Source organism: Phyllobates terribilis, unplaced genomic scaffold, assembly GCF_046119375.1.
Source record: "Phyllobates terribilis strain yellow unplaced genomic scaffold, ASM4611937v1 Scaffold_3__8_contigs__length_932513732, whole genome shotgun sequence".
NCBI lineage: Eukaryota > Metazoa > Chordata > Amphibia > Anura > Dendrobatidae > Phyllobates > Phyllobates terribilis.
In genome coordinates this window covers 442,781,174-442,797,922 of record NW_027362763.1, presented here as the reverse complement: position 1 = coordinate 442,797,922, position 16,749 = coordinate 442,781,174, and the positions used below count along the sequence as shown (strand labels likewise).

Genomic DNA, 16,749 nt, shown 5'->3' with positions numbered 1-16,749 from the left:
ATCCTTATTCTCATTTGCACATGAAACACGAGAAGCAATGGAAACTGAAAATGAGAAGATACAGATGAGATATTAGAAAAAACTTTTTGACAGTGTGGGTGATCAATGAGTGGAAGAGGCTGCCACGAGAGGTGGCGAGTTCTCCTTGAATGGAAGTCTTCAAACAGAGGCTGAACACAGACATATGTCTGAGATGATTTAGTGAATCCTGCATTGAGCAGGGGTTGGACAAGATGACCCTGGAGGTCCCTTCCAACTCTAATATTCTATGATTCTATGATTTTCATATGTAAATCTAGATGTGGGGAACAGAGCGCACAATAGGGTGATACTCTATGGAGGGAGAGTAGGAGAGTGCTGGTTACGCTCACATGGTGGTGTTGTGATAGGCACAACTCCTATGTAGGCATGAAGCAAAACAGCGGCTGCCCTGTGGCTGGTGGATAAATCCTCCAGGAGATATTGGATCCAATTGGATGAACACGTAAGTGGGCTGCGCTGGTGGAGTAAATAAATTCTTCAGAGATGATGATGAAAAGGCTTTTTATTCACAACACGTTTCAACGCGTCTTTTTCAAGTGAAAAAAACAAAAACTTTTTTGTTTATTTTCACTTGAAAAAGAAGCCGGTACGGCGTTGAAACGCGTTGTGAATAAAAAGCCTTTTCATCATCATCTCTGAAGAATTTGTTTACTCCAGTAGCACAGCCCACTTACTTCTATGATTTTCATGATACATTAATAAAAGTGTTATATTTTTGCATGTATTTTGTCTATTTTGTTCCTTCTTTTTCTATTTTGTTGGATAGTATAATGTTAAGTCTATATACTTACTTGCTCTCTATTACGCCAGTTTTTATTCTAATGTGAAAAATGGTCTGTGTTTTTTGTGTGTGCCCATTGTATGGACCCATTTTTGGTCTGTGTGTCAGTTTTTACAATCATTGTTGTTTGTCTATCTAGTATGAAGAAAAACAGTTCTAAGCTTCTCAGTGTGCTATTGTTTTGATTTTTTCATGCAGCTATTAAATTACATTGGCGCTTTTGATCCGCAGCACAGATCAAAATAGGACGTCTCCTTTTTTCTTTGCAATCGGTCCACCCATTACACGTATTATTCCTAACGTTCTTCTTTTACTTACCTAAGTTGGCATTTTACCTAATACTTTTCATATGTATTGTCTTCTTATATCCAAATCATCTTCCATAGCTCTATCATATACTTAGGGTATGTGCACAAAGCATTTTTGTGGAATCTTTGGGAGCGGGTCTGCTTCAAAAATATCAGAAAAATCGCACAAAAACACTTGATAGACACTCCCTATTAATTTCTATTGAGAAACCACTTGCTGTTCATAAGCTCAGTATTTCAATAGTTTTTAATTAGATTCAGGATTTCAAAAATTACAGGTTTAAAAGAAATGACCTGCCAATTCTTCAGACATTTTCCGCTATGAAGCAGCTCCATGCTTTATAAGAGAAGTAAATGGGAAGACAATAAAAATGCCACAAAGACACGTAAGCATCTTTTTGAGAGTTTCATGAACTGTGCTAGGTTGTCAGTATTGCGAATGACAGCCCAGCTGTTCAATCTGGCCGGTCCTGTGGGGATTCCTCCTTTAGCTGGCTGGCAATGATTAGAACATTGCCAGTTGTAGACTTGCTCTGTGGTGTGTATGTTCTGTGCTCTGTGTTCTGATTTTCTGATCTTCATTATCAGACCTTGGATTTGCCTTTTGACTACCCATTTGTATTACCCTTTTCTGACCTTACGTACCTGACTTTGGACTTTGCCTTTGACTATCCATTTGTCTCATACCTTTGTCTTGACGTATCCGCCTGGCTTTTGACCCTGCACTTCTTGACTTCCCCGCCTCATGGCTTGTCCATGAGAAGTGACTCAGCAGCACACAAACAAGATATAAACTCTATTTTTCTGAATTACCACTATATCTGAAGGTAAATAGAATTTTTGTAGGTGACAGGTTCTCTTTAAAGTTGGTGTGTTAAAAGAACAAAAATTAAGCAAGTGTAATCATCTGAACGACTTTGGCAAGAGACAAATAGTGAAATGTTCAAGGTATGCAGTGGTAAGAACCTACTAAAAGTCTGGTCTGATCGAACGAAGAACTACTCTATAAAATTTTGCTGAAAAAATGTTACTGTTGGCTATGGTAGAAAGGTCTCGAAACACACAGTGTAGTCAAAATTTCTAAGCTTGCTCCATTCCCCTGCTGTAAGGTGCAAGTACCAACAATGGGCATAAGAGAATCAGAAGTGGAACATAAAAGAAGATGGCCTGGTGTCATAAACCACTATTTATTTACATAATGTGGATGGGTGGATACTTGTGCATTATTTACCTTGGGACACAGGTAGCACCAAGATGGTCTCTAGTAAGAATGCACACCGACGAAGGCAGTGGCATGTTCTGTACAATCTACTGATTCATGGAAGATTGATCTTGCTACTTATCGGACTAAGGCTACATTCCCACGATGAACTTTTTACGCTGTGTATTTTCAAAAAAAATGCAAGTAACTTATTTTACTTAACAAGTGCAGAAATGGTGCAGAAAATCTGCCACATCAAAAATTCACCAAAAACTCATCATAGTATGAACTAGATGAACATAGCCTTACATGATCTTCTGCTAACATCTTAGTGCCAGATACTCCTTTTGGGTATGTGCTCACTGCATCTTTTTGAAGTTGATGCACCTGACGATTTCTTTAAGGCACAGTTGTTTCAGTAAAATAATTATTGTTTCCTAAAGTGGCTTTGCTGACGTCTTTCAAGACGTTTTTGGAGCACATCCGCTGCTAGAGAGGGCAGCTTTTAAGCGGGAGCTGCCTGAAGAATAAACATATTACATATTTTAACCACTTCACGGTTTTATAATGCTGAAGCAGTTAAAAGACATGACGGAACATGTGCACAGCAATGTCGTTCTTACATTGCTGTGCATTATTTTAATTTTTAATGTTCGCTTTTGCGAATTATGGTCGGAAGCTGCCTGAAAAAGATGCTGTGTGCACTTACCCTTGGAGATCTTGTGGAGTCCATGCCTTTATGGGTAACAGCTGATATAGAATTAGGGAGGGGACTTATATAAGATTAGACAGGTATTATTACTGATTGGTGTCACTTTTACCAGTATTTACAAAGCAAAAATGTCTACACATGACTTTCTTTCTATATGCATTTCAGCTAGAAAGAACATACTTTACGTTGACTACCAGGACAGTCAGTTAAATTGGCGAAGTCATCTGGCTCTAGTATAGAGGCTGGTGCATGGCCTACGCTGGGCACATGTAGGGTATGAAAAGAAGATTCGCTACTCTTGACTGTTGGCACTAATGCCTAATGAGAGCCTTTAATTCTTCACTTCAGTAATAATCATCATGACCTATAGGAACTGGCAGCAAAAAAACCAAACAAATGTTCTGTAATATATATTGATAATAAGTGCATTTTTGAGTACTTTATGCAATTGCCATATTTTTCCTACATATCGAGGTTCACATTACACACCATTAAGCATTTAGTGCACAGGAATACTTCTAGCATTATCTAAGGTAAAAAAAAAATGCCCTACTAATTGTCGCTGTCAGATACATCTATCTACATGTCCTGACCACACTCGTTGCAGAATACTTGGCTTTGCTGTGAGTGGAATTTTTGGCCGATAAGAGAAACTTTGCACTTTGAACAGGCGAAGCAATCACTGTGCCACTGACAGTCCTCAAATGAGATGTATTGGCCGCCTCCTTGACCTGTGCAGGAGGGAAATGGATGAAAATGTTAGAAATAACACATTAATGCAAACAAAGTCCCATCTGACATCAGAATAGCTCCCTATCCACATAACGGCATGAGGCAGGCTCTATCTTAATTTGTGTGCAAAATAAATAGCTGTTACATAGCAACATAATATTTGGCTCCAGGCTTGTTTTAGCATCGGCGGTGAGTCACAAAGAAACATGACCCCCAGCCGTGATAAGAAGCTTCATTCAAGACTCCATGGGCCGAACATATTATAGCGGTGAGAATACAGGTGCCAGATAAAGCAAAGAAGTTACAGCAGATGGCAGATATTACACAACGTGGGATAAAGCTGACACATGCAATTCTCCATTTATTTCAGGTTCTATGAAGTGGCTGTCATGCCAAAATACGGTCTCAGCTCTATGATGTCTCACGTTCAATAAGTACGTGCTAATTTCTGCTATAATTTTCTGGTTCTAGTACATTAGCACAATATTTTTAATGTGTGTAAATATTATCACATATTTGATTTGGCGAATATACCTGCTAAAAATGACGAATGCTCACTTTGGGAGACATCTTCTCCCACCTCGTGGCAGCAGATGCTTGTCATATATATTATTATTCACAGTGACATGCCTCACCACAAATTATCATCTTTGAGATTTGTTAAAATTATCAAATCTAGAGACAACAGGGATCTAAATTTATTTATTATTTTTTCTACATTAAAGGAATTTGTGGCATCATGACACAGGGTTGGCCAACACATGCAATATCATGTGTATTTAATCATAAGAAGGAAGGCCGCACAGAATAATGGGCCCCACATAGTCCTCCATACGGAATAATGGGCCCCACATAGTCCTCCATACAGAATAATATGCCCCACATAGTCCTCCATACAATATTATGGGCCTCACATAGTCCTTCATACAGAATAATGGGCCCCACATAGTCCTCCATACAGTATAATGTCCCCACATAGTCCTACATACAGAATAATATGCCCCACATAATACTCCATACAATATAATGGGCCTCACATAGTCCTAGATACAGATTAATGGCCCCACATAGGGGTGGAAGTTCTGGTGTCACGGGCCAAATACAACCATCCTGTGGGCCAGATTTGGCCCACGGGCCGAAGTTTGACACGTATGCATTAAACCCTTCACTCCCCAAGCCTGTTTTCACCTTCATGACCCTGCCAAATTTTACACTTCTGACTACTGTCACTTTATGAGGTAATAGCTTTGGAACGCTTCAACGGATCCCACTTATTCTGAGACTATTTTTTTGTGACATATTGTACGTCATGATAATGGTAACATTTTTCAATATGACTTGCATTTATTTGTGAAAAAATTGAAATTTGGTGAAAATTTTTAAAATTTTGCAATTTTCAAACTTTTAATATTTATGCCCTTAAATCAGAGAGTTGCCACACAAAATAATTCAGAAATAACATTTTCCACATGTCTACTTTACATCAACAAAATTTTTGAAATATAATTTTTTTTTTAGGAAGTTAAAAGGATTAAAAGTTAACCAGCGATTTCTTATTTTTACAACAAAATTTATAAAACCCTTTTTTTAGGGACCACATCACATTTGTAGTGATTTTGAGGGGTCTATATGACAGAAAATACCAAAGAGTGACACCATTCTAAAAACTGCACCCCTCAAGGCGCTCAAAACCACATTCAAAAGTTTATTAGCCCTTCAGGTGGTTCACAGGAATTAATGGAAGTTGGAGGGAAAAAATTAACATTTAACTTTTTTTTAAATTTTACTTTAACCCCAAATTTTTATATTTTCACAAGGGTAAAAGGAGAAAAAAATTGTTGTGCAATTTCCCCTGAGCACGCCGATACCCCATATGTGTGGGAAAACTACTGTTTGGGCTCACGGCAGGGCTCGGAAAGGAAGGAGCAACATTTGACTTTTTGAATGCAAAATTTGCTGGAATCATCGCATTTCAAGAGCCCCTGATGTGCCTAAACAGTAAAAAAAAAAAAAAATACACAAGTGACCCCATTTTGGAAACTAGACCCTTCAAGGAACTTATCTAGATGTGTGGTGAGCACCTTGACCCCCCCAGGTGCTTCACAGAAGTTTATAATGTTGAGTGGTGAAAATTCAAAAATCACATTTTTCCCACAAAAATGTTCATTTAGCATTTTCACAAGGGTAACAGGAGAAATTGCACTATACATTTTGTTTTGCAATTTTGCCTGAGCACATCGATATCCCATATGTGGGGGGAAACTTCTTTTTGGGCGTACGGCAGGACTCGGAAGCGAAGCAGCGCCATTTGACTTTTTGAATGCAAAATTTGCTGGAATCATTAGCGGATGCCATGTCGCATTTGGAGAGCCCCTGATGTGCCAAAACAGTGTAACCCCCCCCCACACACACACATCTGCATATATCTGAAAACATTGTTTTATCACTCTCACATTTATGAAACAATCCCATTTTGCAGATGACCACATGCTATACATTTTTTGCATCAAATTAATGACTATATCCCTTTATCCGTTCTCTATATAATTATTTCTGAACAATTAGATATGGCAGATGAAGTTTGATGTTGATAAATGTATGTGACGCCTCGCCCTCCCTGGGAAATGGGGTTACTCGGAGTCGGGTCAGGGTAGGGGTCGCAGGGATGCAGTCGTGGACTGGACCCGTTCCGTGCCCACATCAAAATATTGGGCTTCTTTTAGGATGAGTGGTATTTCGACTACGCCACCTGTGGTTTCCGGTGATGGACACCAGTGCTGCATCAGTCCAAAGGCTGGTGTTATGGGCAGCTCAGATGGGACGGCTCCCCACAGGCGGAGCAGGCCTCAGGGCAGTGTGAGGAGGAATGGTGGGTGCAGTGCCGCGCAGAAAATAACAGGCTGAGGTGGTGTGTGAAGTCATCCGGGTCTTTACTCACTTTAGATGAACTTTCAGCCGCAAAGCTTCTCTCTGCTACACATGGCGTACTGCGGCCACCGGGAAGGGGGTTCAGCACTTCCCAGGTAGATCAGGAGCACCTGTCGAGACCCCTCTGGTGTGTGTTCCTCTCCTTGGTAAGTTCTCCCACTAAGTCTTCTCCTGACTGTGTGTGGTATGAACGTGGTGTAAGGCCAGGTCCCACTGGATAAACACAGTGTGAGAGATACAGGTGGCGACTCCGCTCCGTCCGTATCCCCCTGGGATCCACTAAGCCTCCGGGCTTTTCTGACTGAGATGTGAAGTAACAAAGTCAGATATCGGGGGCCGGTTGCCCCTCTTGCAGCAGGAATCCCTCTGACTAGGCCAGAGTGAAGGGTACAGGTGGCGACTCCGCTCCGTCCGTATCCCCCTGGGATCCTTTTGCCTGTGGAGCCTATCTCCTCTGCTCCCCTCCAAGGCCTTCTTAGGACAGGACCCTGACCGGGTAGAGACAGTGGTTAACTCTGACCCGCTCCTCGTCTCAAGGCCAGGGAAAGAGGACCGTGTATCTTCAGTCAGTTGCAGACTCCTGCTGGAACCTGGCAGAAGACCACAATCAAAGACCTTGAACTTAAGATGGCCGTAGATTAAATATGAATCAATAAGTGTTTCCTAAAAGTGTTTCCTCCACCCTCACCAACTACTAGGTTCCCCCTATCTTTGGTTCCCCCCATCTCCTCTATCCCGGGACGGGGCAGCACCCTGGTGCATTTAGGCCCCCTACAGAACAGGAGTGGTGTAGTGTTGAGTGGTAAAGTGGGGTCCTGAGAAATGCTCCATCCTTACCTGGAAGAGGAGATACCACACCTCGAGCTGAGGTGCAGTACCCCTGTGGCGACTGAACCCTCAGGGGCGCCACATGTAGTTTAATGCACCTACACTAGAGTTGCTGCATATAATTAAAATGAAAAACACAAGAGAAAACTGAGTGTACAGCATATAGAAAAGGGCTTTATTAGTAGAAGTATAAGTATAAATACATCATATTACATATATAATAAATAGATACAGATAGGGAGACGATACAGAACCACGGAAGTACGTAGCAGTTATCCGCAGCTAACCATTGTAGCAGGATAATGTGGAGAAAAGGGGGGGAGGGGAAGGGAAAGAGCGACCCTAAATAGTATGTACTAAAACATAGCAAATGGCAAGATAGGGGAGGTATATGCACAAGGATACCAATACTTAAAGTAGTGATGGATACATGTCCCATTTATCCCCCTAATGGGGTCAGAGTGGATGTAGTCCCTAATGTCAGATACACTCACCAATGAAGTAGCCAAGGGACGCTCAAAGAGGGGGCCAGGGGACAAGGCAGGAGCAGACAGAAATGGGACCTGCGAGCCTCGACGCGCGTTTCGCAAATCCGCTTTATCAAGAGGTGTAACAGTGAGGGCGCCGGCATCTTTTTAAATATCCCCCCAAACAAGGTCACATGTGCGCGTGTGTGACCGGAAGAAAATGGCCGCCAACCGGAAGGCGTGAACGGCGCATGCGCGGGGATCGTCAAACCGTCCCGCCCCCAGAACGCCCGTCATGACGTCGGCGCAAACCCGGAAGTGCTGTGAAGCAGAGTCCGGGGTAGCGCCGACACCATGGAGACAGACGCCTGGGTAGGCAAGGAGGGCGAGTAGCCCCGCGCATGCTCACTGCCAAAGTAGGAGGCCAGATATATATACCACAGTACTAATGTCCACAAATGCATAATATCCCCCAAATAACATGCGATAAGTATCACATACAACATATATAGGTGCAAGCAACTACGTAAATTAAAATACATCGGAGCAAAAAATGCAAATGTGGAAAAGGGGGAGGTAGCTGTGTCCATGATATGACGGCAATCTAGGGGCGGTATCCAAAGATGTCGGTGATCAATCCATTTCCTTATCTCCGGTCGAGTCAGCGGTGGGGAGGGTAGCACTGGAAGCTGACGTAACGATAGATATAAGGTCCACAGAGGAAAGAACTATATATACACATAAAAAGAAAAAAGTTAAGAATGGACAAATAAACAAAAACACAGAAAAATAAATAAAAAATAACAAGTGAAAGGTCAAAAATAATAATTCAAAACTAATAAAATTTAAAAATAAGCTGAGCCAATAAAGCTCACTGCCATGAGAGGATCAAAACAGGAGGGGCCACAGGAGAGCATGCAAAAAAGGAACATAAGCTGCATAATATCCCAAGAGGGATAATCATATAGTCATGTTGACAGAAATAACTCCTCCATAGCACCCAAAAGGTGGACCATGGTGGCTGTCATTCCAATAGAGTCGCAGGACTAAAACGCACAAAAATGTGTCATAAGAAGGGTGAGAAGCCCAGATTTTCATTCAGACCCCGCGGCGCCAAGGTGTTGATGGTGATGATCCATCTCGCCTCCTTCTGGGCCAGGAGGCGTTTGGCATTTCCCCCCCGGGAGCCAAGACATACCTTATCAATCCCCCGTACTCTTAGTGAGCGGGGGTCACAGTTATGGACGGCCTTGAAATGCCGTGGTAATGTCTTCAGCTCCCGGGGGTCCTTGGCGGTGCGGGCAGCGCCAATGTCCCGGACGTGCTCCCGAACTCTGATTCTAAGCTCCCTGCTAGTTAATCCTATATAGATTAAATGGCACTCACATGTGGCAAAATAGACCACATGTGTAGTGCCACATGATATATAATGACGAATATCGAAACACGCGTCGAGTCTCACAGGTCCCATTTCGGTCTGTTCCTGCCTTGTCCCCTGGCCCCCTCTTTGAGCGTCCCTTGGCTACTTCATTGGTGAGTGTATCTGACATTAGGGACTACATCCACTCTGACCCCATTAGGGGGATAAATGGGACATGTATCCATCACTACTTTAAGTATTGGTATCCTTGTGCATATACCTCCCCTATCTTGCCATTTGCTATGTTTTAGTACATACTATTTAGGGTCACTCTTTCCCTTCCCCTCCCCCCCTTTTCTCCACATTATCCTGCTACAATGGTTAGCTGCGGATAACTGCTACGTACTTCCGTGGTTCTGTATCGTCTCCCTATCTGTATCTATTTATTATATATGTAATATGATGTATTTATACTTATACTTCTACTAATAAAGCCCTTTTCTATATGCTGTACACTCAGTTTTCTCTTGTGTTTTTCATATTTATCGTGAGTTAGCAATCTTTTGTGTGACTATGGGGTGTGAGTTGTGGCTCTTCCGCACTCCATCCTCGTGATTCTCATTATGCGGGCCGAAGTGTTTATCATTACTTATCTCTGTGTTCTCACAGTTTTTCATAGGCCAAAGATGGACTTTCGAGCACGGGACGATACCTGGCTCGCCCAACTCAATGAAATATCGGGTGACGGTGCAGACCATGCAGATGGGGGCCTGGGGATACAGCAGGGGCTACAGGACAGCATTGCTAAATTTAAATCACTTCTGAGGCGCAGGACACGCACATGGTGGAACAGGGCCTTCCTAGCTAAATATATTGAGAAGGCCCTGATCCCACGTGGTCTGCGGGTGCAGATCTTTCCCTCTTTTCCCATTGAGGATGCGGTTTTTAAAGATAAATGGGAGGATCTAGCCAACACTTGCGCTTTTGGCTTCCTTAGCCTCTTGAGGGATCTGAATGACTCATCTCTTGACATAATGGAAAAGGAGATTGAGTCGATCCAAACGCAAATTAAAAAAGAACTGGACCCAACTAAATTGAAGCAGCTGAATGATAAGATGGACCTGGAGTGCCAGAGATGGGTGAAGGATATTCACGCCAATAAACTTAAAAAACTACAACGTGATATTCACGATAAACAATCAAAAAGTGTATATAGGTGGCGGATTCCCTTAGATAGATCACGAGTCAGGTCTCATAACGACCGTCTCTCGCGCTCCAGGTCCTCCTCACTAGCCTCGACAGCTTCTACTAGTGAACAGCCGTCCTCTGACAACTTCACCACCCGACGGGTCTCTGAGGCTCAGCAGATCTCGAGGATTAAGACGAGACCCTTCAATAGGAGGAAACCTACCACTCCCTATCAGGTGAGTGGGTCCAGGGGAGGGCTCCGTGTTATCAATTTATCGTCACATATTCTTACCCGGGCACAGATGGAGGTCTTGAGCCTAGGCCTTTCCTTTTCACCTACCAATTCTTTTGATTATTTTACTGCCCTCAAGGACCTCCACCTGTTTGCCCGGAAATTAATCTTACATAAATTACATTCTAGAGCACCTGGTGAGGGATGTTCCCTGACTGTGACAGAGAGGGAGGCCTTACGCAACCTTGAAGATCTTCTATTGGAGCAGGAGGAACCACCTAGTACAGGTACACAATTGCAATCTCGATACCCCAGATCAACGAAGTTCCCTCCTTTGTCCCTAAGTCCGGCAGTTGAGATCTTTGTTCGCTTAGTGGCTGAAGAGTTGAGGTGCCTCCCCACACGGAGACGCCGGGACAACCTCACGTTCCACCAGCGCACTGCACTTCATCAATTACGATCCCTGCCGGACATAGTCATTAAACCGGCAGACAAGGGAGGGAACATCGTTTTGTGGCCCTGCTCTTTGTATGAGAAAGAGGCTTTGCGCCAATTAAGAGATACCCATACTTATACCAAGCTGCCATACAACCCCACGGCCTCCTTCTCTGCCACACTTCAGGGTATCCTTGGGCGGGCTTGCAACATGGGTATCATCAACCAACGTACTGTTGAGGCATTAACGGTTCTCTTTCCTAGGACGGCGACCTTTTACCTTTTGCCCAAAATTCACAAGGACGCCCTCAACCCACCGGGACGTCCGATCGTGTCAGGAATTGAGGGGCTTTGTGGCCCCATTTGTCAATATATAGACTGCCATCTTCGCCCTCTTGTCAGCACTCTTCCTTCTTACGTCAAAGACACGACGGACGTCCTCACACGGGTTGACGGCGCCCTTGTGACAGATGGTACCCTTATGGTCACGGCCGACGTCGAGAGTCTGTACACATGCATCAGTCATGATCTGGGCCTGTCTGCGGTGCGCCTCTTCCTGGGGGGCTCGGACTTGGACGGATCTTCCAGGGAATTTATCCTTGAGCCCCTCCATTTCGTCCTCAGCCACAACTATTTTCTTTTCAATGACACGGTATATCTTCAGAGACGTAGCACGGCCATGGGTGCGGCCTGTGCTCCCTCGTATGCCAATCTCTTCCTGGGCGCGTGGGAGAGAGAGATATTTGGCGACGAGGGAGTGCAGGGCGCGGACCGTGTCGTGTCATGGATTCGATATATAGACGACATTCTGTTTTTCTGGCTGGGGACGGTGGAGGAGCTCGACGATTTTATGTTAAGACTAAATTCTAACACCCATGCAATTAGACTTACCTATACCCATCATCCCACGAGGATTGACTTCCTGGATATCACCCTTGAGGTGGATCCGGATGGTCACATCCAGACAGATGTGTATAGGAAGCCTACTGCAGTAAATTCCCTGATACATGCTTCTTCGTCTCATGACTATTCTACCATCAGAGCCGTTCCAGTTGGACAGTTCCTCAGGATGAGGCGTATCTGTTCAACCAATTCTAGCTTTGAGAAACAGGCGACAGATCTTGCTGATCGCTTTAAACAACGTGGCTACAGCAACCGATGTATTGGCCGTGGCTATAAGAGAGCTCGCAGTACGCCCAGGGACCATCTCATCTATCCCCCCCCGGTGCCTAGACATGGGACTCCTGAGAGGATCCGCTACATATCCACATTCAACCATGAGTGGGAATTGATGCGGCGGATCCTCTCTCGACATTGGAGTATTCTTCACACGGAGCCCTCCCTTCGTGACTGCCTAGGAGATTATCCTCACATGACACCACGACGATCGAGGACGCTAGGGGACGTTCTGGTTTCCAGCCACTACGTCCCCTCGCGCCCCAACTTCTTTGGATCCCGCGGCCCCACGGTGGGCTCTTTCCCTTGTGGCCATTGCGTTGCATGCGCCAATGTCCTACGTTGTACGTCGTTCCCCAACTCTGATGGCTCCCGCCAATTTGACATTCGTCATTATATATCATGTGGCACTACACATGTGGTCTATTTTGCCACATGTGAGTGCCATTTAATCTATATAGGATTAACTAGCAGGGAGCTTAGAATCAGAGTTCGGGAGCACGTCCGGGACATTGGTGCTGCCCGCACCGCCACGGACCCCCGGGAGCTGAAGACATTACCACGGCATTTCAAGGCCGTCCATAACTGTGACCCCCGCTCACTAAGAGTACGGGGGATTGATAAGGTATGTCTTGGCTCCCGGGGGGGAAATGCCAAACGCCTCCTGGCCCAGAAGGAGGCGAGATGGATCATCACCCTCAACACCTTGGCGCCGCGGGGTCTGAATGAAAATCTGGGCTTCTCACCCTTCTTATGACACATTTTTGTGCGTTTTAGTCCTGCGACTCTATTGGAATGACAGCCACCATGGTCCACCTTTTGGGTGCTATGGAGGAGTTATTTCTGTCAACATGACTATATGATTATCCCTCTTGGGATATTATGCAGCTTATGTTCCTTTTTTGCATGCTCGCCTGTGGCCCCTCCTGTTTTGATCCTCTCATGGCAGTGAGCTTTATTGGCTCAGCTGATTTTTAAATTTTATTAGTTTTGAATTATTATTTTTGACCTTTCACTTTTTATTTTTTATTTCTTTTTCTGTGTTTTTGTTTATTTGTCCATTCTTAACTTTTTTCTTTTTATGTGTATGTATAGTTCTTTCCTCTGTGGACCTTATATCTATCGTTACGCGGGCTTCCAGTGCTACCCTCCCCACCGCTGACTCGACCGGAGATAAGGAAATGGATTGATCACCGACATCTTTGGATACCGCCCCTAGATTGCCGTCATATCATGGACACAGCTACCTCCCCCTTTTCCACATTTGCATTTTTTGCTCCGATGTATTTTAATTTACGTAGTTGCTTGCACCTATATATGTTGTATGTGATACTTATCGCATGTTATTTGGGGGATATTATGCATTTGTGGACATGAGTACTGTGGTATATATATCTGGCCTCCTACTTTGGCAGTGCGCATGCGCGGGGCTACTCGCCCTCCTTGCCTACCCAGGCGTCTGTCTCCGTGGTGTCGGCGCTACCCCGGACTCTGCTTCACAGCACTTCTGGGTTTGCGCCGACGTCATGACGGGCGTTCTGGGGGCGGGACGGTTTGACGATCCCCGCGCATGCGCCGTTCACGCCTTCCGGTTGGCGGCCATTTTCTTCCGGTCACACACGCGCACATGTGACCTTGTTTGGGGGGATATTTAAAAAGATGCCGGCACCCTCACTGTTACACCTCTTGATAAAGCGGATTTGCGAAACGCGCGTCGAGGCTCGCAGGTCCCATTTCGGTCTGCTCCTGCCTTGTCCCCTGGCCCCCTCTTTGAGCGTCCCTTGGCTACTTCATTGGTGAGTGTATCTGACATTAGGGACTACATCCACTCTGACCCCATTAGGGGGATAAATGGGACATGTATCCATCACTACTTTAAGTATTGGTATCCTTGTGCATATACCTCCCCTATCTTGCCATTTGCTATGTTTTAGTACATACTATTTAGGGTCGCTCTTTCCCTTCCCCTCCCCCCCTTTTCTCCACATTATCCTGCTACAATGGTTAGCTGCGGATAACTGCTACGTACTTCCGTGGTTCTGTATCGTCTCCCTTTCTGTATCTATTTATTATATATGTAATATGATGTATTTATACTTATACTTCTACTAATAAAGCCCTTTTCTATATGCTGTACACTCAGTTTTCTCTTGTGTTTTTCATATTTATCGTGAGTTAGCAATCTTTTGTGTGACTATGGGGTGTGAGTTGTGGCTCTTCCGCACTCCATCCTCGTGATTCTCATTATGCGGGCCAAAGTGTTTATCATATAATTAAAATGGAATTATACTCGGGAAGACAGAACATGAGAAGGAATTGGACATTCTGGTTACAAGTAAGCTGAGCAGCAGTACTCAATGTCAAGCAGCAGCTGCAAAAGCAAACAAGATTTTAGGGTTTATAAAAAGAAAGATAAAATCCTGCTATACCAATGTATTATTACCCCTCTATAAATCACTTATGAGGCCACATCTAGAATATGGGATCCAGTTTTGGGCTCCATATTTAAAGAAAAGTGTTGGGAAGCTACAGTCAGTTCAGTGGTAGGCAACAAGATTATTACATGGGTTGGAAGGGTTCTCCTAAGAGGTTAAAAAATTTGTACTGGAAAGGTTCTCATGAGATCCATGAAAGACTGATGCGTTTCTGGCCTAACAATAACGCCCTTACTTATCACCATGAGTAAGGACGTTAATGTTACTCTGGAAACACGTTAATTTTTCATGACTACCATTTTCCATTGCAAAGATTTTTTATCTATTTTTGTAATGCAATAAAGAAGATTCTATTATTTTATTCCTGGATGGGCCACTCTTTCTCTATATATGACTTAAAAAAAAGACGCCTTAGAGGTGATCTCATTTATATGTATAAATACATGTCTGGACAAAACAAAAGACTGGCGCATGATTTATTCCTTACAAAGACCTTTCAAAGGACTAGGGGACATTCACTACGTGTGGAAGAAAGGTGATTCCGGCAGCTAAATAGGAAAGGGTTTTTTACAGTTAGAGCAGTCAGACTGGAGAATGCCGACCACAAGAGGTAGTAATGGCAGACACTATATCAGCATTTAAAATAGAGCTGGATGCTTTTCTCACAACAAATGACAGTATGGGTTATAAATAATTGATAGAGAATGTATAATTGGTGAAGAAAGGCTGAACTTGATGGACCTGTGTCTTTTTCAACCTATGTAACTATGTACTTATATAAAGTTTCATAGGTTAAAAAAGACACAGGTTCTTTATTTTCTGGTCACTAAACAGTAGTTCATATCCTTTTGCAACACATTAAATTAACCATCACGTAATTCTGTGCCTAAAGATATAACACTTACCAGTGATGGGTTGTGCACAAGCACTGCATTTTTGTGCAAAAAGATTACCAAAGCAATCCATGCAGTATGGCATGTCATCCTGTGATGTAAACTTTTCTCCTGCCAGTTTCTTCTTACATCCGGTACATAAAAAGCAATCGCGGTGAAAAGGCTGTTCTTCGAAAGATATTCCGTCCTTGGTGATTGCCTGTTCAAGCATGACATTGTGAATGTGGGGTTTAACAAGTATATAATGCATGTAACTTAAAAAAGCTCAACATTATTAATTAACACAATACCAAACAGCATAGAAGAAAAAAATTTCATTAGAAAGGTGCTCCAGTCACATCACCTACATTGGGAATAAAGACACTAGAATATTTTTGATTGTTGTGAACACTTGGTTGCTGACTAATACCATATCTATTAGGCCACTGCCTACAACCGTGGTCATCAGAAGTGATCCTATATTACTGCGGTAATAATCCTGACATTTTTGGGAATGTGACAAATATTATACTCCATTTAAAATGGGCAAGGCGCATGGCAAGGGGTGGGGAAGTGGACGTAATGGTGATGGTGCACGCAGAGGCCGAGGCAGTGGGCAAGCTGAAATTGTGCCTACTGAGGAAGCACAACAAGCACCCACATCATGTTGCCCTATCTTCCTCTCCCACTTTCAAGGGGGCCATGGAACACCTCTCTTGAAGCCAGACCAGTGTGAAAAGGTTGTTGGTTGGATAGCAGATAATGCTTCCAGTCAGTTTGCCTCCACCACCCTGCCTTCCACGCGGTCCAGTCTCAGTAGCCGTGAGTCTAGACCACATATTCCTCACCTTGATCCTCCTTCCCCCCACCATGCTGAGTGCCCGGAGACAAGTGATCCCACACTTGGACACTCCGAAGAGCTGTTCACTTTTCCATATATAGATTTGGGCCTCTCGCCCAGCCCGCTTGAATCAGGGCATGAGGAGATCGCAGATAGCAAAGCCCAAATATTTGAGCAGCCACGGTCACATGAAGGTGACAGTGGGAAAGTG

General features: G+C 43.9%; 1 protein-coding gene across 2 annotated transcripts in view; it reads right to left on the bottom strand.

Moving 5' to 3' along the window:
* Positions 1–675: 675 nt before the first annotated feature.
* Positions 676–16,749, bottom strand: part of FHL5 (four and a half LIM domains 5) — a 134,001-nt gene continuing 117,927 nt past the window's right edge. Inside the window, exons 5-6 of one of the 2 annotated variants that reach the window (XM_073675732.1) lie at positions 15,731–15,917; positions 676–3,775 (exon numbers count right to left, since the gene is read on the bottom strand). In XM_073675732.1, the coding sequence (XP_073531833.1) occupies positions 3,624–3,775; positions 15,731–15,917 (339 nt within the window). In that variant the 3' untranslated portion in view covers positions 676–3,623. Of the gene's footprint in view, positions 3,776–8,015; positions 8,728–15,730; positions 15,918–16,749 lie in introns of those variants that run through there. The other variant, XM_073675733.1, reaches the window with a different exon arrangement.